The sequence below is a fragment of the Microtus oregoni genome, unplaced genomic scaffold (genome assembly GCF_018167655.1).
Source record: "Microtus oregoni isolate MIOR12 unplaced genomic scaffold, Mior012 000007F_ref0000211, whole genome shotgun sequence".
Classification (NCBI taxonomy): Eukaryota; Metazoa; Chordata; class Mammalia; order Rodentia; family Cricetidae; genus Microtus; species Microtus oregoni.
The window spans coordinates 55157820-55181596 of NW_024543066.1; the positions used below are offsets into that span (position 1 = coordinate 55157820).

At 46.9% G+C, this 23777-nt stretch overlaps 1 protein-coding gene across 1 annotated transcript; it reads left to right on the forward strand.

Annotated features, from left to right (window-relative positions):
* The first annotated feature begins 471 nt into the window (after positions 1-471).
* Positions 472-13587, forward strand: Pglyrp4 (peptidoglycan recognition protein 4). Its single transcript, XM_041655153.1, has 8 exons — positions 472-586; positions 2982-3089; positions 3813-4011; positions 5318-5436; positions 7456-7608; positions 9313-9511; positions 12184-12302; positions 13409-13587. The coding sequence occupies exons 1-8, from the start codon at positions 472-474 to the stop codon at positions 13585-13587; spliced, it is 1191 nt and encodes a 396-aa protein (XP_041511087.1).
* The last annotated feature ends 10190 nt before the right edge of the window (positions 13588-23777 follow it).

Genomic DNA, 23777 nt, shown 5'->3' on the forward strand with positions numbered 1-23777 from the left:
AGTGCTGCAGTGACACTTTCCAGGGAGTTATTTTTGGGACAATCTTTCTGCATAAGGCCGTTTCTTTAGGGTCTCTGAAGGCTACCCTGAGGGGCTAAATATTCCCTGTGAAGATGCCAGAGTCTCACAGCCAAGTGGAGCTTCCTCTATGAGGATCCACAGCTCTGAAAGCCCAGGCTTTAGACCACAGAACCTGCTCAGAGATGATATAGCCAGGCCCCAGGGCAGAAGTGGGTTAGGACTGCTTCCTCCGTGGGTCACAGTGTGATACCGATGGTGGGTGTAGCAGCACGGAGGGCAGGTGATGCATTCGTATGTCACAGGGTAAGAATTAGGTGCAGTGAACATCCTCCTGGGAACGTGGCTTCTATTTCCTTCCGTGCTACCTCTGTGGGTGACCTTGGTGGGAAGGCGGTTGTAGTAATAACTGGTAAATGACCTTAGTCGACAGCCTTCAGATCTGTGGAGCGGATGGCTATTGACAATAAGTTCACTGATATCAGAGATCGCCACCAGGCAAGCAGGCCGGGTCAGCCGGGCCTGTTGAAGGCTGAGCTGAAGAAAGAGGTCAGGGAGGATGTGGCAAGTGGGCTTTTCCCAGGGAGGAGGAACCTGGCTTATTCACAGGGCGGGTCCCTGTGCTCTCAACCCAGCAGGTCTCACCTGAGGTCCTTTCCGGGCTCTCTACTGAGTTGACGCTGAGTCTCAGGCCTCTGTCCTCCATCTTTTTTTTGGGGGGGGTCCCTCACTTCCTCTTTTGAGGAAGCTATAGCCTGGATGCTCCATTCCTAGAGACTGCTCCCCCCCCCCCCCGCCCCAGAGCCAGGGAAAACTGGAAGAGACGCTTGTTAGAGGAGGTACAAGACGGGGAAGCCAAGGCTGGAGGAGGAAACTAACAGCAATGAGTGGTGAGCTGGCTGGACTCTGACCTGCTGGACTGCAACGGGACAGAGGGCCCAGGTAATTCTACTTTGTTTAGTGTGAGAACATGATAGATAGCTAACATGTAGTTAGTATGTGTTTCCCCTCCCCTTCCTCCCCTCTGTGTGTGTGTGTGTGTGTGTGTGTGTGTGTGCACATGTGTGCCTGTGGGTACATACTTGTATGTATGCATGTGGAAGTCAGAGTTCAATTCTGGGTCTTTGTCAACCATGTTTTATCTATTTTATGAGACAGGGTCTCTCAGTGGATGAGTCATGGATTTGGTCAGGCTGGCTAGACAGTGGGATCCAGGGATTCGCCTGCCTCTGCCTCCCAGTCTTGAAATTACAGACTTGTCCAGTCACACTCACGCTCAGCTGTTTTCTGCACGGCTGCTGGAGTTTCAGACTCGTATCATATGGTCCCGTATGGCAAACACTTTAGTTACTGAGCCGTCCCCCAGTTTCAATTGTTTCTGTTCGAGTGTGATTTTTTTTTTTTTTTTTTTTTGGTTTTTCGAGACAGGGTTTCTCTGTGGCTTTGGAGCCTGTCCTGGAACTAGCTCTGTAGACCAGGCTGGTCTCGAACTCACAGAGATCCACCTGCCTCTGCCTCCCGAGTGCTGGGATTAAAAGCATGCGCCACCATCGCCCGGCTTCGAGTGTGATGTTTAAAAACCATCTCCAGAAGGGACTAGACTCTCTCAAATTAGTCTTAAGGTCAGGTGTCCTCTGCCCCACAACCATATCTGATCTGTCCCAACTCCTGCACCCTAGGTACCTCGTGTGGTTTTATCCCTAGTTCGAAAGGGAATGTCTGCTTTAGACCCTTCCATGTGAGCTTGAGTTTCTTAGACTATTCTTAGATTTTGTTCCTGTATATACAGAATCTGGGTGATGGGGATGGGATGTATTCGAGATTTACTGTGTAAATACCTTCATAAACCACACACACAGTAGGCAGCAGTAAATAGAGTTGCTGGGTGTTTGTTCTGGGATGTTGGGCACCAGCTGTGTACACAGAACTCAGAGGAGCCTTAGCCAGATGCTGGCCCTCAGGAGGCCCACAACAAGGCAGTAGGTAGACAGCTGCTGTCACTGGCAGCTGGCACAGCCATGCTAACTCTCAGTGTCCTCCCAGGGCTGCTGAGCCTACTTTGTGTCAGTGTCCTGGGACCACCCGAGGATGCCTCCCTGGCTTCTTGTCACCTTTACCCTGGTTCTCCTAGTATGGGGTAAGTTTTCCTTTTCTGGACCATGCGTACTCTTCCCTGACATGGAAGAAGAGCTTTATGGTGTCTGTAGACCTTACCCCAAACAATAGTTTTCAGCAAATGTCTGAATTCTTTAAATCTTAAGTCTCTCCATCTGAAGACTGAGAAAAGGCTCCTTCCCTGTTAAACTGGAGGATTCAGCGAGGTAGTGTACAGGACTGACTTAGCTCTTTGCGGTGCGAGGGGAGCAATGGTTAGAACTGTCAATAGTGTGCCAACCAGCATTTAAACTCTCTTAGGTTTGTGCCTGTCAACAAAACAAGGTTCCTTTGGAGCAATAATGTAAACCAGTGCCTAGGGACATTCTCACTGTCCGTCAAGGTGGAGCATGGGCTTGGCCGATGTCCCAACACTGAGCAGGAGCAGACCCGATTCATGAAGGGCAATTCTAACTATTTCTTCTTATTGCACCGGATACACAAAATGTACACAAGAGAGAACATTGTGGTTTTGGGTGCCTGCATACATTTCCAGGTTGTTTTTTGCCAACTATATGCTTAGATATGCTCACAGTTGTTCACTCTGCCTGACTCCCTCCCTTCCTGTAACAACACACCATCACCCTGGGGGATTCCCTGAAGTCAGTATCAGAGAAAACCATGCCAGCATCTGTTAGAGGTGGTTCCCTGGGCAGCCCAGAGGGGCTTGTTGAAGGCCTGGGGACTCAGGGAGGCAGAGAGGTGGTGGAGAGGAGCAGCTGTGTCTGGCTACAGCGTTATTATCCCGTCATTATCAAAGGGTTCTGGAACTCTTTGAAGACAGATGAAAACAGGGATGTTTTTTGCAGGTGTTTCCTCCTGGGAAAAAGCACAAACTCAACAGATATCAGATGGGCTGCAGCATCTGCTTGGCAACATCTCCCAGCTCCTGGAGGAAGGGAAAGTGCACCATGATGGTGAGGAGGCTTAGCCATCTGCCAGGGTTCTCGTGTGTCCAGAAGTGCATCTCATGTCTGCGCAGCCAGCTGGGACAGGGTGGAGAGCATCAGTTGTAGAGAGCTCTGACCAGGCAGCTAAGTGTTTTTTTTTTTTAGGCCTTTGGGATATAGGGATGCTATCAAAAGGGAGAAAGAGCGTATGCAGGGTAGAGACCCAATCCCTGAGTTCAATGGGTCAAAGATGAAAACCCTGCCCAGTGAGAGCCCTGAGATTGACGAGGGGGTGTGACAGAGGAAATTGCCAGTGTGTGCACAATGAGGCTACGAGGGCTGGATGGGGAAAAGTGGCTGGCATGGGCCTATTTCCTAATGTAGTGCAGTGATGGTGAGGACTTCAGAGGTCGGGGAGCAAAATACCCAGTTCAGCTGCCTTGGGAACAAGAGTCTGCCAGGAGTATGTACAGCAGTGAGCAGGAGGTGTGAGCTCCTCCTGATACCCTTGGGAACGAGAGTCTGCCAGGGGTACGTACAGCAGTGAGCAAGAGTTGTGAGCTCCTCCTGATACCCTTGGGAAAGAGAGTCTGCCAGGGAGTATGTACAGCAGTGAGCAGGAGGTGTGAGCTCCTCCTGATACCCGCCTCGGGCATCTTCACCAGCATGGGCCAGACCACGTTCAGAGCAGCAGGTGCAGCTCAGGTGGCAAATGTCGGATGCACTGACTGACATGCCATCTCCTCACAGACGTCTTCATCATGGTCTCTCGTAAGGAATGGGGGGCAAGAGCAACGGGCTGCAGCTCTAAGCTGAGCAGGCCAGCGGATGTCCTTGTTGTGCACCATGTCCCTGGGCTAGAGTGCCACAACCAGACGGTCTGTACTCAGAAGCTTCAGGAACTGCAGGCCTATCACATCCACAATAGCAGGTGTGATGTGGCTTACAAGTAATTGGTGGACCTGGGCCTCCAGACATACGGTCCAGCCTGTAATGATCTTTATGGTTCTTTCTGACCTATTTTCCTCATTTTCTTGGCTGTGGTTCTATCAGTTTTGTAATAAATACAGTTTTCAAAAATCTTCATGAATTCCGATATAATTCTCTGTGAAGTCCGTGCCTCTGAGATGCAGGGGAAAATCCAAGATATAACTGCCTCTTTAAATGCCACTGGGAACGCTTCATTTGCCCGACACGTAGTTTACAGAGTCCTTCCTTACACCTGAGTGTTTCTTATCATCTACTGGTCTGAGCTCGGCAGAAAAAGAATCACCATTTTCTCAAGGTAGGGAGGCTGATTGATTTCCACAGCTCGACCAGCCTCTGTCCATGGTACTCTCCACTGCACGGCTCGTGCAGGCTCTTATCTGTCTGGGGCAACCATCCCACCTAGGACCCCAATGGCTAGTCTAGGAGACTCCTATCTGACTTTGACTGCTTGTCAACAGTTTGGCCATGGTAATGGCAATGGCTTCTGGCCTCAAACACCCACAGCATCTCCACTTTCCCACATGGGGCTTCTCCAAGGCCTCTGTGATTCAGAGGATTGGCCCCTGGGGGACAAGAGTTGGAGGGTAACTTCACCAGCCCAGCCCTTCCAAAGGAGGGTTCTAAAGCTATATACACAGCTCTTCAGAGAGACATGGTGGGTGAGTGGCAGGCAGTCAGGGTCCAGTGTTGGGTGTTTACTCTTCAGTTAACTCCAAGGTAAAGGTTGTTGGATGTCTCTCTTCAGTTTTTTCTCCTTGCTCTATCTCTCTGGCTTCTGGGATCCCTCCCTAAACACACTGCCTGCCACTGTGTCCGTGAGTCACACGCTGCATTTATGTAGGAGGCTACCCGACAGGGAGAAAGCAAGTGAACAACCCTCTGTCGGCAGTGTGCCTTCCGCGCGAGGTAGGGGAGCCGTTGTGAGGATGTGCGGAGTCCATGGAGAATAACATTGCTCTTAGGTCAACTGTAGCTTCTGCAGGTAGCCCAAGGCCCCTCTCCCTTTTCAGTGTTCAGGATGATTTATATACAGACTGGGTATCTGGGCAAGGAGGTGCATGGAGTGTGGGTGTGGGTCCTTTTCAGTATTAAAGACGAGGGTACGTGACTTGGTCTTTCTATTGTCTCAGAGAAATTCATGAAAACACTTTCTTAGTGAACCTGCCCTGAGCTCTTTTCAGCCTGTGAGCCCGGGGGAGGGGGGTAGCTTTGCCTCTTAGGAATGTGAGTTGGTACCAGTCAGTAATTTGTTTCCTTGCCCACAGCTTCCTGGTTGGGGATGACGGTAGAGTATATGAAGGTGTTGGCTGGAATATCCAAGGATCACATGACCAAGGCTACAACAACATCTCCTTAGGCATTGCCTTTTTTGGCGCCCAGGAAGGTAATGGCACCTCAGCTGACTGTCCTTCAAAGGGTTCTCTGCTGCTTTCTCTTGAAGCTCTCCTGCGCTCTCAGGCATCGCCACAGAGCCAGCTTCTTCTGCATTTCTTCTCCCTTGGTTTCCAGTACGCACGATGCCTTCTTTCTTTTGCTGAGGCTTCCTTCTCTGGCTCTGCCTCATTTCTTCCTCAGACTCCCAGGCCTCTCTGGGCAAGTCATGTCCCCCTCTTGTCCCCAGTTTCTATCTGCAGGTCATTGTTCTGCTTTTCTTAAGGCCTTGCCCCGGTTAGTGACTGTCAGATCTTCCCTCCAGGACAGACAGGTCGGTGGCTGTACGTCGGGTGTTCCCGCTGTCTTTCTATCTCTCACTCCTAGACTTTTCTGTCTATTGCTCTAAAAAGCTGCCTTGATGCTTTTGTAGTAGGTCTTTTTCTTGCTGCTGTGACCAAATGCCAGATGAAACCAGCTTAAGGAAGGAAGAGTTTATTCAGGCTCTTAGTGTGAGGGGATAAGGCATCGCAACGGTCATCACGTGAGGGGCACAAAGTGGCTGGTTACATCGCATCGCCATTAGGAAATGGAGGATTGGCGCTCACCCCATTCTCTCTTGTGTTCAGCCCAGGATTCCATCCATGGAATGGTGCTGTCTGAATTTAGGGTGGGCCATCCCACCTCAGTGAGCCCGCTCAGAAAATACGTCCATAGGTTTGTCTCCTAGATCTGCTCAAGTTGACAATTAATTTCATTCGTTTTTTAAATATAATCTATTTTGACCATGTTTTCCCCTCTCCAACTCCTCCCAGATATCCCCACCTCCCTACCCATCCAACTTCATGTTCTCTCTCTTAAAAAAGTCTAAGCAAAATAAAATGAAACAAAAAATCTCAAAGCAGGGTGGGAGCCATGAACTTTGTTCTGTGTTGGGCTCCTCCCAGGACATCATAGGGTTCGCGAGCTTTTCATTTTCTTCCAAGTCTGTTGATTCCAATTCCCTGCACCCCGTATCCTGACATCCAGTTTTCTGCACCTGGCATCCTGATGTCCAGCTCCCTGCACTCTGATGTCTATTTCCTGTACCCTGCATCCTGATATATAGTCAAGGCCATAACCATGAGTCTGTGAGGTGATTTTTTCTTTTTTTATTAAATTTTTTCATTTATTTTGCACACCAACCAGTCTCTCCTCCCTCCTTTTTTCCCCTCCCCTCCCCCTACCTCCTGTCTAATCCTCCCCCCTTTATCCAGCCCTTCTCCTTTCAGAAAGGGGCAGGCCTCCCATGGGAGTCAACAAAGCCCCTCCTCCTGCATCAAGGCTGGCTGAGGCATCCCTTGATGGGGAATCAGTTCCAAAAGGCCAACCTGTGAGCTGATTTCTGTTGTCGAATTTTGGATAGCTAGTTTCTCATTTCGTATTCTATACCCTTTGGGATAGTGCAGCTAGATTTTACCCTTCTCCTTACTACAGTATGCAGCCTAAGTTTTAGAGAAGCAAAATAACCCAAAGGTTATTTAGCCCAAATGACTCTGGGGAAGGAAGGAACACGAGCCTGCATTTTCCGTTCTAAGAGGAGGGCTGTTTTCACAGAGTACCAGGACCAGAGTGCCTGCTTAATTTATAGATTTATTTCTTGTTTTGGGATTTGAAGCATGTACTTTTTAGATTCCAAATTCTTTTTCATGAGCAGAGGGGCCCTAGCAATATCTGATTCAGGGTTTGAGCTGGGAAGATGGCAGTGCTAGCTGGTGGGGCTCACTGGGCACCTTGAAGCCCTCCTGTGGATGGGGCTTGTGGGCATATGTGAAGTCTTGGCACACATCACTGGGATCTTGGCACTTCAGCCTGAGCCACTCAGAGCCCTGTTATTGCAGGTCCTCGATTCTCGCCCCTCTGACTTGAGGGAGGAACCTGTCCCCATCGCTTCCTCTAGCAGGCGTAGGTTTGGTGGGGATGCTCAACCTCTTCCCGCTGTACCCTGACCCTAGGCCAGACAGGGACTCCCTATAAATCTACTCTCTTCCAGGCCACAGTCCCAGCCCTGTTGCTCTCTCAGCTCTGAAGGGCCTAATTTCCCACGCTGTGAAGAAGGGCCACTTGTCACCCAGGTACACCCAGCCACTTCTTGTGAAAAGCGAAAACTGCCTGGCCCCTCCACAGAAGGGGAGACAGAAGAGAGGTGAGGCCCTGTCCCCTTCTGGTCCTTCCAGTTCGCCATCTAGGATGCATTCACAAATGCAGCAGCAGGGACCTCTCCCGGCTTCCCTCACATCGTCCCCTGTAGCCATGTACTCACCAGCTTTCTGAAATGTGGGTGCTGGCAGACCTCAAGAGGAACCCCTCAGGCTGCCTCTTTCCTATTAGCCGCAGTGACAGTAACAGCCACATCGGTGTGAGTGGTGTTGTGTGAACAGTCTTTCACACCTGCCTCTTCAGCAAAAGCTGGATCTAAGGAACACAGCACAAGAACCTTTGAGTCCTAGAGCTTCTTGCGGGGGGAGAAGTTGGGGGAGACAATGAACAATAAACAGATAAAATATTCAGCATGAGCAGGGTGGTGGTGCACACCTTTAATCCCTGTACTTGGGAGACAGAGGCTGGTGGATCTCTTGAGTTTGAGGCCAGCCTCGTCTATAGAGTGAGTTCCAGGACAGTTAGAGTTATACAGAGGAATCCTGTCTTGAGAGACCAAACAACAACAATAACAAACCCCCCCAAACTCAAATTTTTCGAGAAGAAAATAGGCATAGAAAATGAGAGGGTACATTTATGCACAGTTCTTATTCACAAAGACACATTTATAAATATAGAAAGTACCGTAACTTGATGTTGTCACATTGACATTAAAGGAGGAATTTAAAAACAATTCAGACAACAAGTTAGGTACTGTTTTGGGTTAACAAGCAGTGACAACGAGTCTTTAGATTTATTTTATTTTATTGTTTTATGTGTGTGAGTGATTTGCGTGCGCGCGCACACACACACGTATGTTTACCATGTGTGAGTCTCATACTCAGAGAAGACAGAAGAGGTCATCAGATCCCCTGGGAACTGGAATCACATGTACTTGTGAGCCACCGTGTGTGTACTGGAAATTGAACCTAGTCCTCTGCAAGAGCAACAGATGCTCTTAACCACTGAGCCAGTTCTCCAGCCCCCAACCCTGCCCTCTCTCTCTCCCTCTCTCTGATCCAGTGAGCTTTACTGGGGTTTATTACAGGAGTATGGATGAGAGGTTACTATGACACAGCTTTATCACCAAAAGCCCACTCCAGACTGGGTGGCCACTCACACCTGGAGCTCACTGCACAACCCGCAGGTAGTTCAATAGTTGGGGTGTCCTCTCCAGGCGGTTCAGCCAGGCTCAGCTTCTCCCAAGCAGCTCTGGTGGTCTCAGGTCTCAGAATTCCTTACTGCTTATATATGTGTGTGGACAGGCGAGATCTAGGGAACCTGATCAGTGTCAGGGACTTCCTGAAGCTTTTGAGAAAACAAAATAAAACAAAACAGAAAGAACTTTCAGCCTGTTCTTGGGCTTAGTGAAGTTTGAAGAAACTTGTTCTTATTGTCTGAGCCCCGAATCAGTTTGATCTCTACCTTGAACTTGCTGCCATTCATTCATATGGAGGATTACTTAAGGGTTTTAAGTGTTTGTCAGACAGACTTCCCGAGTACAGCTTCTGTATTTGCGGCTTAGACCAGTCCAAGAGTACTCTAGAGCAGAGCCCCGCAGTCAGGATTGAGAGGGACTCTGAGGGCGACAGGGAAATCTCAGCACACTGAGGGTCACGGCAGCCTTCAGCAGCCACGTAGTTGGCATAATGTGGTAAAAAGAATCCCTTATGTCTTGCCGTTTGTTTTTGTTGTTTTTACCCAACAACAGGTTGCCCCCGCATTGTTCCACGGTCTGCTTGGGGCGCAAGAGAGGCACACTGCTCCAAAATGGCTCTCCCTGCAAAGTATGTCATCATCCTCCACTCCGCTGGGAGAACTTGCAGTCAGCCGGATGAGTGCCGCCTGCTGGTCCGAGATCTCCAGTCCTTGTTCCTGGACAGGCTAAAAGCCTGTGACATTGGGTATAAGTAAGTGATCTCAAGGATAGGGGCTGCTTTCCTTTGGTCAGGGAACCTGAATCTCTCAACAGGAGAGAAAAGGGAGCTAATTTTGACTGATAATTCACCATATGAAAAACCTATGGGTACTTACATTGACTTTTTACCCAACCCGAGAGTGCTTTTATTCAGGAGACAGATAAGGGGCAGTCATAGCTCCAAGTATATTCCAAAAATGTGTGCTATTAAAGGCAGTATATGGATATTTTGGATTCCAAGGCTTCTGACGAGATATTAGAGGAAGGGACAGGGTGAGATTGAACTCTGTAGAAGAGATCACTCCAGGGCCACTGTTTTAATGCAGCTGCTTCTCATTACACTGTGGCTCAGGTGTTGTCCTCTGTTCGGTTTGCTTCTTCTGGTGTTATTGTGACAGCTCTTCACATCTAAGAGTCCGAACGCTCAGAGGGAGAGTATCTCCTACATGGAGAGACTGGACAACATCCATTAATTTCAGTGCCAAGGTCCACAATTCTATAATAGAGAATGTGAAACCAGTGAGAGGACATTTTTTTCTCTCCCTACATTTCTACTCCCGTCTTCTCCTTGTGTCTGTCTGTCTGTCTGTCTGTTTTTTTCCTCACACATTTCTTTTTCTCCTCCTATCCCATTCCTTTCCTTCCTCCTTCCCTCCTTCCCTCCTTTCCTTCTCATTTAGTGTAATCTAAATGAATATCAAGATTCTATGACTGAGTTTTGTTGGTAGAGAACACTTATGTTTAAAGACAGCCACTTAAGACTGGCCTATACAGAAAACAAAATGGCCACGAAGTAGGCAAAACACCAGAGGATGTTTCCAGAGCTTGAAGATAAGATGCCGGAATATCTCACTCATTTCTCATCACAAACAATCAAACTAAATTTGAAGCCTAAGGATAAGCCAGCACTAGCTCATGTGGTATGTTTGTATGTGCCAGTGAAAAGAGTCGTCATTTTAGGGAATTTGTGGATTAACCTCTGGCGCTGTATTTTTGTCTTGACTGCTCCTGCCAGGCAGCAGTGTGCAATGTGCTTCGGCTGGATTTGTCACATGGCATATTCTTCTAAGGTGACTAGTCCTCTCCTCTATCTCCATGTTGGTGAAGTGCTTTAAAGATAGGAGAAAATATTGTCGCTAGTTAGCTATTAGGACCTACCAAATGATTGCAGGTCCTTCCACTCAGGATAATCCGATGTTGTTCTCCTTAACTGCTGTGGAGATGTGAACATCAAATATGAATTTGGGAATCTCATACTGAGGATGGAAGTTTCTTTTTCCTACTCAGGCTCCAGAAAACAGCTACCTTATCTAAGGCTTTTGATTTGTATTGTGCATCCTGTCAGCATCCTGCAGAGGGACTGAACTCAGGACCAAACACTCATTTCCCCCTCCCAGCTCTAGGCTGTGCTCTGGGGATGCTTCCTGCGGGAGCACAGGTGACCCTTACCCTCCTGGAGCTAAGACTTCAGTGACAGGGGATGGGGGAGAACTTACAAAGTAGGTTTCAGCAAGGTGAGTCAAGTGCGACTATGAAGGTCACGTGAAGGACGAGCAGGCTGCAGGGACTCATTCCTTGGAGGAGTAACTTGTTAGTTGGAGTCCAAGAAGGGAGTGGGACAAACCAGAGGAGGAAGCAGCAAGAGTGTTTCAAACACAAGAAAGGCCTGGGTTCCAGCAGAAGAACGGTGTCTCGGAGGAGGGAGCTGAGAAATTACTTACGGTCACATAAATGCCAATACTGGATGTGGTGAGAGGTGAGGCTGAGAGGCAGAGAGCATGTCCTGAAGAATGGTGTGTCTTCAGCTGGGGAGTTTGGGTTCTGCGCAAAGGACGAAGAGTAGGGTTTTGCACAATAAGATTTGTATTTAGGAAGATGCCTTGACGGACGCCTTGGGAACAGATGGGTGTGGGTGAGCCCGAAGGCAGTGAGATTTGAAGATGTGACAATTCAGGCAGGGTGAGATGCTGACAGGGGGAAGAGGGTGCAGATGTCCCAGAAGTGGAGGCACTTAAAGTTCATAAAAGTGAGTGGCTCATGACTAAGGTGCAGGACTATGTCAGGGAAGTGGCCGCGAGACATCGCACCAGCCTTGGCTGTCCAGTGGATGGAATGGGTGGATGAGGCCTGGGCTGGAGCCAGCGGGTGATGATTTTCTCTACCATGCTAATCCAGAGAAGAACAGGTGGGAGGTGGCTCCAAGGTGAGTTGTGTGCTTTCATGGATAATGAAGAAGCCAAGGAAATGAATAGGTCAGTTTTGAGAGTGTGTGGGGTGAGGCACAGAGACCAGTCTGCCAGATAAGAGAGGGAGTGGACCATCACAGTGGAAGTCCCAAGAAGAGGATGTCTGGAGAAGGAAGACAACTTCACGGAAACCAGTGGGAAATCGGGGTGAGTTGTTGAATAGTCTATTTTATCAAGGCAGCTACTGTGACAATTTGCTCCCCAGAAATCTGCAACGGTTTTAAGTCTGGGTCCCTCTCGAGTCTCACTCCTCCAGATGGTGTCAGCAGCAAGGCACTCACAAAGACGATGGCTCACACAAGGTGCTGGAACCTGGGGAATAGTTGAGTAAATGAATGAATGAACCCATGGAGGAAGGCAAATGTCAAAGAATACTCCCTCTTTCATGCTAATCTCCATATCTCTTGTGGTTCTCCAGCTTCCTCGTGGGCCAGGATGGTGGTGTTTATGAAGGAGTGGGCTGGAATAGTCAAGGCTCCTGCACGGAAGGGTACAATGACATTGCTTTGAGCATCACCTTCATGGGCGTCTTCACAGGTAAGTGGAGGCTTTGGTAGTTGAGATTCTTGTGTGATGTTTGAGGAGAGAAAGACTTCAGACTTGGGCATCATCTAAAGCATCATATGGTGAAGTTTTGTATTTATATGAGTGTGGCTGGAGGTGACCCTCAGATCCTAGAGAGAATAGGTACTCAAAAAACACGTTTCATACTCACAGATAAATCTCTCTCCCTCCCTACCTCCCTGCTTGCCTTCCTGCTTGCCTCCCTGCCTGTCTCCCTCCCTCCCTCCCTCCCTCCCTTCTTCTGTCCCTCCCTCCCTCCCTCCCTCCCTCCCTCCCTCCTTCTCTCCCTCCCTTCCTCGACCCTTCCTTTGGTATGAATGGGTGAAGCCAGGGAAAATGCCTGCATGAGTGATTTTAGTTCCTCTTTGTAACCTATCCTATTTGGTTCTTAGGGTACCAACTCTAGATGGTTCAGCCTTTACCCAAGGCAGGGATTTAGAGATCTGCCTGGGCTGCACTGAAAATGTTCATTTCTTTACTCAGTGCTTCTGCCTAGAGCTAGGGTACTATTGAATCTCTGGGACGGTGAGGTACTATTACTGCTACTCATTTGGGCTGGTTTGAAAATGAGCATTAGCTGAGGGTAAGGGCAGTGAGGAGATGCTGAGCACCGAATCTGTGGGGAAGGCCTGTAAACCTCGCTGCTCCTGATGTTCTGGATGAGATCATTCACTGTCACAGATCCAAAGGCGGTTGGCACTATTATTTCCTTCTCCAACTCTATAGTAAGAATGTCATTACTTCCTTCACTTTTGTCAACCAAGAATTGGCATTGCCAAATGTTCCTTAGGGGACAAACATGTTCTCACTAGAGAACTAGCAGGACAGATGTCTGTAGTAGAACCTTCAGAGTCCTTCAGATCTGTATTTGTAATTCCAGGACCAGCAATTCAGAGTCAGGAAAACTTTGGAGTTGAGACCCATGAAATGTTGATCTGACATTCTGTCTGTCTGTAAGACTGGCTGCCAACAGTCAAATATGCTACTATAGTGGTAGGCTGGGCAGGTTTGAAATCATGTTCTGTTCTGGTCTGAGCACCCTAGGATCCTACAAACAATGGTCTGGCTGTGTTTTGCAGGTTCCTCACCCAATGAAGCTGCTCTGGAAGCAGCCCAGGATCTGATCCAGTGTGCTGTCGACAAGGGGTACCTGACCCCCAACTACTTGCTAATGGGCCACAGTGATGTGTCCAATACTCTGTCCCCTGGACAGGCATTATACAACATCATTGAGACGTGGCCTCACTTCAAGCACTGAAGGAGGGTCCTAGCCCATTCTGAGGATGCTGTTCCTCCTGCTGGGTATTTGTCCTCACCTTCCACCTTAGATTAGCATCATTGTTCTCTCATTTCAAAGCTTCACTTTGTTTATTTCCTGGTTAGGATGACCATATTTTCTTGGTGACATCCACCACTGTCCCCCAAGTTTTGTACACGTAGTCCTGTACTTGTCTTCTCAGTCAAGTGAGGTTTCCTAGTTATCTGCCCATCTGTGATTTGTCTGGCAGCTTCCATTGCTCGTGCACAGCCCAGACAGGGTGTCCTTCCCTCCTCTGCTCACACACCCATGTGTGCATGTGTGAGTACTCCTTTTATTTAAGGGTTTAGTTGCCTGCAGACTTATCTATTCTCTTCTGGTTTGTGAAGTTCTTCCAGGGCAGCAGCTGAGTTTCCTCACCACCAGGTAGCCTATGTCAGCTCTGTGATCTGTGTTTAAATGCTAGTAGATATTATAGACTTTTGTTGGAGAAATGGATAAACAAGTTAAAGACCCCAGTCCTTCTCCAAGAGTGTGCCATCATCCCTCTGTGGAAGCCCTGTGGCCCAGTGCCCCCTCCTTCCATTGTTCTCTGCACTGGCACTTCTTGGTTGGAGACTCGGAACTGGCTGTGGTGACATGTCCATAGCAGATGCTGCGTCTCCACGGTTCCGTGCCACTGTATCCACAGAGTACTCTGCGTGCCAGAACCACACGCTCCTCCAAGGCCAAGGCAGACCTGTGACAACACTTGCTACCCCGTGCTGTGGTCTGCCTGTGCCTGGATTGGTCCCACTGGGCTGATCCTGGGGTTCTGCAACTCTCCCTACCCTCGTTCTTTGTTGTGTTTATTGGAAACACATGAAGCATTGTTTTTCTCTGTGTTATTCTGCAAAACGGAAGGGAGAGTAAGAGGGAAACAGGAGAGATGAATAAAGGAATATAATGTAGAGAGTGTCTTGTTCGTTTGATTAAATAATGTTTAGTCTTGTTTTATATGCTTTTGTTGCTCTTATTTTTAATAAAAATAAATACAAAAGCTCTCACTCTTTCTTCCCCTTCTCATTTTTGCTGGGGATTGAACCTGGAGTCTCTCACAAGCTATACACTGAACCACTTTCTTCACCTTGAAGTTCATACTTTAAGGCAGGAGTTTTGTGCTTTTTCCAAACAATCAGTGACCTTGCTTTCCTTGTCTGCATTTGCTATCAGCCCATTTGTGTAGTGTGAGGGGTCTCCCTATTCTTCAGGGGCAGGGCAGCCATTTGTATAGAGTGAGAAAGGTCTCCCCATTCTTCAGGGGCAGGGCAACCATTTGTGTAGAGTGCTGGGGTCTCCCCATTCTTCAGGGACAGGGCAGCAGGGTCAGATTTGAGGTTTCCTCTTGTCTCCTTCAGCAGGAGGACCTGGTTCCAGGCCAGAGCCTCCAAGATACTCTCTCTGCAAGCATCCTGCCAGTTATAAACCCTCCACAGTGGAGACTGAGGGCAGGTTCACGTGTTCTATCTCTCCTCTGCTCTGCTGAAGGAGGTAAGTACACAAAGGGAGACACGGGACTTCTGGAAAAATGAGATGGATCTCTCCAGATTCCCAGAGCTGAGGCAAAGTGCTGCTGTTCTTGGGGAAGCAGGAGGCAAGAGTCCCTTTGTTTCCCACCTTTTTTGGGAGTGGGGCCAGTCTCTCTCCCTCCCTTCACTGTCTCCATCTCTTTAAGTTCTTCCCCAATCCACATGAAACATAATTATAGAACTGAGTTGCTGACATTTTAAAGGAGTAAGTCACAAAACAATCCCACACCAGTTTGGAATTATGATTAATAAAAGGGTTATTTATTTAAAGGGAAAAACTTACAGATCACTGTCCTAGACAACAGCCCCCTGCATGACCAGGAAAAGCGTCTGATAGCCAGAAGTGGAGGAGTCCAAAGCAAGAGAGGGAGCGGCTACTTTTTCAAGCCAGAGAGACCACACCCAAGTGGTCTGGTATCTTAAAGGCTATTGGCTGAAGGAGCGGAAGGAGCTCCCGCAGCAACATTTTCTATGAGTTCATGTTATTCCTTCATATACCATCTAATTAAAAATAAGTTATTGATTGTTAGATGATTGTAGTTTTGGAGTCATTTTCCAGCTCTATAGATAGATTCTCTCCTCTACATCCTGCAGTAGAGAAGGAGCTCTCTGTGTCTCAGCTCTTCCCTGAACATCTGCTTTAGGACGGCAGCATTATGCATCTCCTAGGTTGTGGAGTTGACCCTGTTGCCTCGTGTGAAGTGTTTCAAGCCAGGGCCCGGCTGGTGAGCCCTCGCTGTTGCTGTGTTGTTATCGTGGTCTTTCCCACTCCTGTCTGACTCTGCTTCTTTTTGACCAGCAGCTTCAACTTCCCTGTAAGAGTTTACTGTTGTCTTTGTTGGTGACTCAGCTGCAGCCATATGTGGCAGCAAGGCCTGGTCTCACAAGAGAGCAGGTGTGAAGACCCACGATGACAGGTGCAGTGAAGGCTGAGTCTCCCTCTTCATGGACATTAGTGCTGGCAGATTAATAAGTATTTATATATCCTCATTGTGTAGTCTTGAACCTGATGTAGGTGCTGCAGGCGGCATTCACTGGAGTCACATGCGGTGACAAGTTCAGAGCAACTCTGCACACTCTGACTCAAGAGCCCAGCCCACAGAGACCTCTCAGTGCAACACCTGCAAGCCCTGCCAGAACTGCCTCCGTGAAGTTCATCACACACTTGATGCGAATGAACTGGAACAAGATGCCTCTGACTCTAAGGAGGAGAAGGCGGTACTTAGAGCTGACTGACAGTGCGCAGCCTCCAAAGCCAACAGGTGCTGCAGCATGGGGAATCTGCCTTCCCAATGATGTACTTAAATTTTCTGTGCATTTGTTCATTCATTGATAAATGGTGATTGTATGCCCCCGAATGTTGTCATAAAAAGTGAAAGGCATGTGAAAAAAGTATTTATATATCCCGTAGTTATCAATTTTCCAATAAAAACATGGACTTAGGTTGAACATGACAGGTTTGTTTCAATTCATTCTAAAGAGGGCAAGCCAAAGCCGTTGAGGTGGCCTGTGAGTCAGGCACTGTAGATGACACTGGACTCCTACAGTAAGCTTCTGAACCTGTCGCTTCTTTGGCAAGATACCCTCTTTTATGACACGATGCAGAAAATTGCCCCAGAGCGGCAACAGACATCTTCTGCTGGTCCCTGTTTCCTCCCCTCATTTATCCACCAGATAGCCGAGCATCTCTGCTCTCCAGTCACCCTGTGTGCTTCTTGACCTTCACAGACTTTCTTCCACCACCCCTGAGTGATGCTCTTATTTCTTCCTTTCCAAAGTGCAGAGCTTCAAGCAGTGTGTTTATATCTTGCTTTGATGGGGGTAGTTATACGTCTGAAGGTACAGCCTGCTAGCTACAGAATATGGCCAGTATATTCCCTATGGACATCATTACTAGAGAGACTCTGCTACCACTTGTGAGCAGTGGTTACCACAGATTTCAGCCATCGTGGGCAGTGCCATCATCATGGGCAGTGCCATCATCATGAGCAGTGCCATCATCATGAGCAGTGCCATCATCATGAGCAGTGCCATCGTCATGGGCAGTGTCATCATCATGGGCAGTGCCATCATCATGAGCAGTGCCATCATCATGAGCAGTGCCATCATCATGAGCAGTGCCATCGTCATGGGCAGTGTCATCATCACGGGCAGTGCCATCATCATGAGCAGTGCCATCATCATGAGCAGTGCCATCATCATGGGCAGTGCCATCATCATGGTCAGTGCCATCATCATGAGCAGTGCCATCATGGGCAGTGCCATCATCATGGGCAGTGCCATCATCATGGGCAGTGCCATCATCATGGGTAGTGCCATAGTCAAGAGTAGTGCCATCGTGGGCAGTGCCATCATCATGAGCAGTGCCATCATCATGAGCAGTGCCATCATCATGAGCAGTGCCATCATCATGGGCAGTGTCATCATCATGGGTAGTGCCATCATCATGGGCAGTGCCATCATCATGGGTAGTGCCACAGTCATGAGCAGTGTCATCATCATGGGCAGTGCCATCATCATGGTCAGTGCCATCATCATGAGCAGTGCCATCATGGGCAGTGCCATCATCATGGGCAGTGCCATCATCATGGGCAGTGCCATCATCATGGGTAGTGCCATAGTCAAGAGTAGTGCCATCGTGGGCAGTGCCATCATCATGGGCAGTGCCATTGTGGGCAGTGCCATTGTGGGCAGTGCCATCATCATAGGCAGTGCCATCGTGGGCAGTGCCATCATGAGCAGTGCCATCATAAAGGGCAGTGCCATTGTGGGCAGTGCCATCATCATGGGCAGTGCCATCATCATGGGCAGTGTCATCGTGGGCAGTGCCATCATTTGCGCTCCTTTCAATGGGTATCTGGCAGAATTCTGCAGTGTCCCTACTGGTACCTCTCCCACGATGACCTGATTCTTCACCATGATGCTCCGTTCAGCACTGTTTTCTGTAGAGAATGCATGTTTGACAGGAAGGAAGTATGGAGAAGTCTGGCAGCAGCATGGAAACCGAAACTCCATTTCCCTCCCGACACAAAGACATAACACACATGTGGTATGGGAGACTGAGGGGACAGTGACATGGAGAAAGACAGACAGAGACAGAGAGGCTCAGTGGTAAAATCTGTAATTGTGTTAGATGATGTCACAGTCAGAGCTGAACTCCTGAAGAATACAACACAGGTTAAGATCTTCCCTGGTAAGCCTGATGCTACACAGTTTATTAGAGATGGGTTGATTGGGATATCAGAATTAGCCCGTAAGTGTTGCGGGAGGTCCTTCTGCTCCTCCAGCCTATAGCCGCTGAGATACCAGCCCATTGGGGCGTGGTCTCTCTCCCTTTAAAAAAGCAGCCACTTCCCTCTCCTCTCTCTCTTCACTTCTTGCTCCGCCGGAGGAGACTAGACTCCCTTCCTGGTTGCGCAGAGGGCTGTTGTCTGGGACGGTGATCTGTAAGTTTTTTCCCCTTTAAATAAATACCACCCTATTAATCATAATTCCAAACTGGTGTGGCATTGTTTGTGACCTATGCCTTCAATTGGCGCCCGACAGGAAAACACTCATCTTTGAAAAATTCAAGGGACCCTGGATGTTTGGATACCGACAGATGGAAAAATACCTGCCCAATAGGAAATATCAAGAAAACTGAATGGCTTATGTAAGTAAAATATATTAAACCATATTTCTAAATTTATAAAGCTGGTTTTGAAGTTGGACTCTGGCTCAGTCCCTTTCCAATTCCAAGCCTGTTAGTAAGAGAAAAACCCAGAGTTTCTGGAGTTTCTGTCTCATGTCAAGAGCCATGATATGGGACAGAAAGAAATATGAGTTTAGAAAACATCTTTGCTTTTCTTCATATCTATCATACTTTTCATTGAATATATCTATCATGCCTTTCAGTGAATATACCTATATCTATATCTATATCTATATCTATATCTATATCTATATATGTCTATATGATTAATGTTTACGTTTTTCACAATGAACAATGAGTTTTTCCTGAAGTGACATTTGAAGTTTCCAGGAAGAAGATGGGGCCCCATAACAACAACTCCACCTGGTTGATATGACGTCATGATACTGATAGCGCTACTACAAGACATGTTTTGGGTACCAGCTGCACAAGACGATCCCAACTTGGTTAGCTGAAATGGTGCACATCTCATACAACATTCTGGCCAGACCTCCACAAAATACTCAGAGACTATTTGCAATTTTAAAAGACATTGATCTTGAAATTTAACCATCATTTTACTTTCACAGGATCCCCCAGAAAGAACGTCACCCCCATGACAGCTGGAAGTAATTCTAGAGGACGACGTCCCCTCTCCCAGTAAAGTTTGCCTTTGGGTTTAGGGACATCATTTAGGGGTTGATTATAATTAGTATACGATTGAGGGTTGGGGGAGGAATTTTATAAGCTCAGGGATCATTTTGGAAAACAAAAGAGGGATGATGGGATAATAGATTTATAATTGTGAGTTACTGTTTTTAGACAAATATATTGGTATTGATTCTTGTATATTGATACAAAGTTAAATTATATTGACTATTGTATGCATGCATGTTTCTACCTCTGTTTAAAATATTTTTTATGTATTGACATATATTGTATTGATATATATTGTATATATTTACCGTATTGCAGTGTACATTTCTACCTATGATTAAGATACTTATATATTGTTTGTGTATTGATATATATTTACCATACTGCAATGTATATTTGTACATTGTTTATATTTGGAGGTCATTGTCCCCATTTGTTTCATAGTCGTTTATTGTCTTAGTCTTTAAGTTAGATAGATATTGAGAATTATATAGATTAATAGTCATCTAAGTTTGTCATTTATAATTAGACTAATCAGGTTCTTTAGATATATAGAGATTATACTCAGTATAGATAGATAATCTTCAACTTCTTCAAAGAGCTGTAGAAAATGGCCTTTAATCTAACTCAGAGTTTTGTGGTAGTGAGACACAATTGCTCCTGGCAACACCGCTCTATTCCCGAGAGAGTGTTGAGCACCAAAGGCACTCCACCTGGAGCCTTTCTTTTTGGCAGAACTGGCCTGTGGGCAAAGAAATGCCCATACCTCAACCACTGACAGAGATACAGAGCATGCATCAATGGATAAAACAGGACTGTCATATCCTGCCAAGACAGGGTAAGATAGTTTTGAAAAGTTGCTTGCCTTTGAAAATGGTATGTCAGTTATGTTAGGCCTTAGCCAAAGTTGGTTGTTTCAACGCTGCTAACGTGACTTTGGGTGATTGCCCAGGTAGCTAGTCGTCTCTGTGATTTGTTGCATGTTTTGGAAGTTGTTTTACTGAACTTCCTAATTACTCAGGTAACATTATTTCCCTTCTCAGATCTTCGATGGGGTTGAAGACTATATAAATGTAGTTACTTTTCTCTCATGACTTGGCCAAGTTATTTATTATACAAGACCTAAGCTAGTTAGAATAGGATATTTGTACTTATTGTATATAATTTCATAGTAGGTTTAGAACTCTCTTACTTAAACAAAAGGGGGAGGTGTTGCGGGAGGTCCTTCTGCTCCTCCAGCCTATAGCCGCGGAGATACCAGCCCATTGGGGCATGGTCTCTCTCCCTTTAAAAGAGCGGCCACTTCCCTCTTCTCTCTCTCTTCACTTCCTGCTCCGCTGGCGACTAGACTCCCTTCCTGGTTGCCCAGAGGGCTGTTGTCTGGGATGGTGATCTGTAAGTTTTTCCCCTTTAAATAAATACCACCCTATTTTTTTTTTTTTTTTTTGCTTTTTCGAGACAGGGTTTCTCTGTGGCTTTGGAGCCTACCCTGGAACTAGCTCTGTAGACCAGGCTGGTCTCGAACTCACAGAGATCCGCCTGCCTCTGCCTCCCGAGTGCTGGGATTAAAGGCGTGCGCCACCATCACCCGGCAATACCACCCTATTAATCATAATTCCAAACTGGTGTGGCATTGTTTGTGACCTACGCCTTCAAGTAAGGGTTAAAGCTAATGGGCCAAGCAGTGTTTAAAAGAATATAATTTGTGTGTTGTTATTTTGGAGCATAAGTTAGCAGGCGGCCGGGGTGCTGGGGACGCAGCCCTGCCGCTCCAATTACAATAATACAAAGTAAAAGGAACACTCAATGAAGGTACAAGCACTTATGAGGAACATAATAGAACTGAGAAGATAACAATAAATAAGGGAATCTGTGGTTCAGAAATGACCATTAATAAAGAAATTGTTCTTATTATTTATTTATTTGGAGATTATAATTTCCTTACAATATTTCTCCTTTTTGTTTCCTCTCTCCACATGTTGTGAGGAGCTGCAGGCAGGCCTGCTTTTCGTCCCGCCCGGCTCCCGCATGGTTAGCTTTACATCCGAAATAACAACACACAAATTGTATTCTTTTAAACACTGCTTGGCCCATTAGTTCTAGCCTCTTAATGGCTAATTCTCACATCTTGCCTAACCCGTATTTAGTAATCTGTGTAGCACCAGTCTTGCCGGGAAAGATTTAGCATGTCTGACCTGGCGGCTTGCTTCATCATGTCTGCCCTGGAGAGGAGAGGCATCTGCCTCACTTCCTCTTCCTCCCAGCATTCTGTTCTGTTTACTCCACCCACCTATGTTCTAACCTATCAGGCCAAGCAGTTTCTTTATTAATTAACCAATGAAAGCAACAGATTGATATATGACACTCCCACATCATCCAAATTTTCCCATATACCTCTCCCTGCTCTTTCTCAAATTCATGGTGTCTTCTTTTCTTTCTAAGCTAATTGTTATTGCATGATCATACATACACACATACATACACACACACACATACATACATATTCCTAAACATAAACCACTTAGTCCATAAATGTTGCCTGTATGAATGTTTTCAGGGCTGACTCTTTGGCATAGGACAACCAATTGTTTGTGTTCTTCTCTAGGAAAGTCACCTCTCCCCCTTCAAACTTTATTCAGTTACTATAGTTTCTGATTTTTTTTTGATATTTGGGACAGAACCCAAGACAAATGGACTACATTCTTTACCAATTTAATTTATTGTAACTTAATTTTATGATAGGATTGCACTGTGCTATCCAGGTTGCCCTAGAACTCATGATCTTGTTTCATCCCTTTATGCTGCTGAAGCTGCAGGCTTCTACCATAGCTAGCTAAAATGAAGTTAAAATAGATAGTATCATCCCTTTACGTTGCTGAAGCTGCAGGCTTCTACCATAGCTAGCTAAAAATGAAGTTAAAATGGATAGTATCATAGATGAAAATGTAAATAAAACTAAGAAAGTCCAAATATTAAAACAAGAGTAAAATTACATTAAAGTATCAGATATAAGGATATTGCCATGTATTTTAAAAGGTAAAAGGTGAATCTGCCATTGTCACCAGTGATTCCTGACCCCCCTGATACTTCTCTTTCCAAGAACTTTAATCCAAAATTCCCTACACTTGTGGAAGCTGGACCTCACTAAGTGTTCCCCCTGATAAGGACATCAGGATGTGAGTGTGCAGGTCCTGAGAGAGATGTACCTTGAAATATGCTGTAGCCCATCAGTGAGCAACACACTCAGTGAGCAGCACACGCGGTGAGTGCATCATCAGTGAGCACACACACACAGTGAGCAGCACACTCAGTGAGCACACACAGTGAGTATACACAGTGAGCACACACACAGTGAGCACACACTCAGTGAGCACACACAGTGAGTACACACTCAGTGAGCAGCACACTCAGTGAGCAGCACACGCAGTGAGCACACACAGTGAGTACACACACCGTGAGCACACTCAGTGAGCACACACAGTGAGCACACACTCAGTGAGTACACACACAGTGAGCACACACTCAGTGAGTACACACATAGTGAGCACACACACAGTGAGCACACTCAGTGAGCAGCATACACAGTGTCCTAGCCGGGGACAGGGTCCTCAAGGATGCTTGGTCTGGTTGTGCACCTCAAGGGACTGCACTTTGGGTACCTTTGGAAAGCACTGCTGGAAAGCACATGTCTGAACACTCCCCCCCCCTTCCCCGAGAAGTGCAGAGAGGCAGTGACAGGACTTGTGCTGGTTTTTCTTGCTCTCATCTTGACTACATCAGAAATTAACTAAAGTCCCTAACTGAGGTAACACCAGCTAAAGCTTTGTTGAAGTGGGAAGGTCCACTTCTAATCCAGATCTCTGAGGTATGAAGACATATCTTTAATCTGGATCCTGGACTGGGAAAATATACCTTTAACCAGGGCTGCACCTTCTGCTGGAAGTTTATATGAGGACATGGAAGAAGGAAGTTTTTACTCCTGCTTGGTCTCACTGTGCAGCAAGTCCAGTCCTTTACCAGCATTAGAGTCAATTCTTTGGGATTCCAGAGTCTACTGATGTCCAGCGGAGACATCCAGCCTGGTGGACTGAGCAACTACTGGATTCAGAGACTTTTGGTTCATAAGCAGCAACTGTTGGACTAATTGGACTGCAATGTATAAGTTATTATAATAAATCCACCCTCTCTCCACACACACGCATGTGCGTGGGTACACACACACACACACACACACACACACACACACAGAGAGAGAGAGAGAGAGAGAGAGAGAGAGACAGAATTAAGGAATGATT

What these genes read in the sequence shown, in the direction of transcription:
- Pglyrp4 (XM_041655153.1), top strand. Translation starts at nt 472, where the DNA reads ATGGCTATTGACAATAAGTTCACTGATATCAGAGATCGCCACCAGGCA. An exon ending in CTTTTTTGGCGCCCAGGAAG is followed by an intron (nt 5,437 to 7,455) that starts GTAATGGCACCT and finishes ACTCTCTTCCAG; the next exon opens with GCCACAGTCCCAGCCCTGTT. An exon ending in CTTCATGGGCGTCTTCACAG is followed by an intron (nt 12,303 to 13,408) that starts GTAAGTGGAGGC and finishes TGTGTTTTGCAG; the next exon opens with GTTCCTCACCCAATGAAGCT.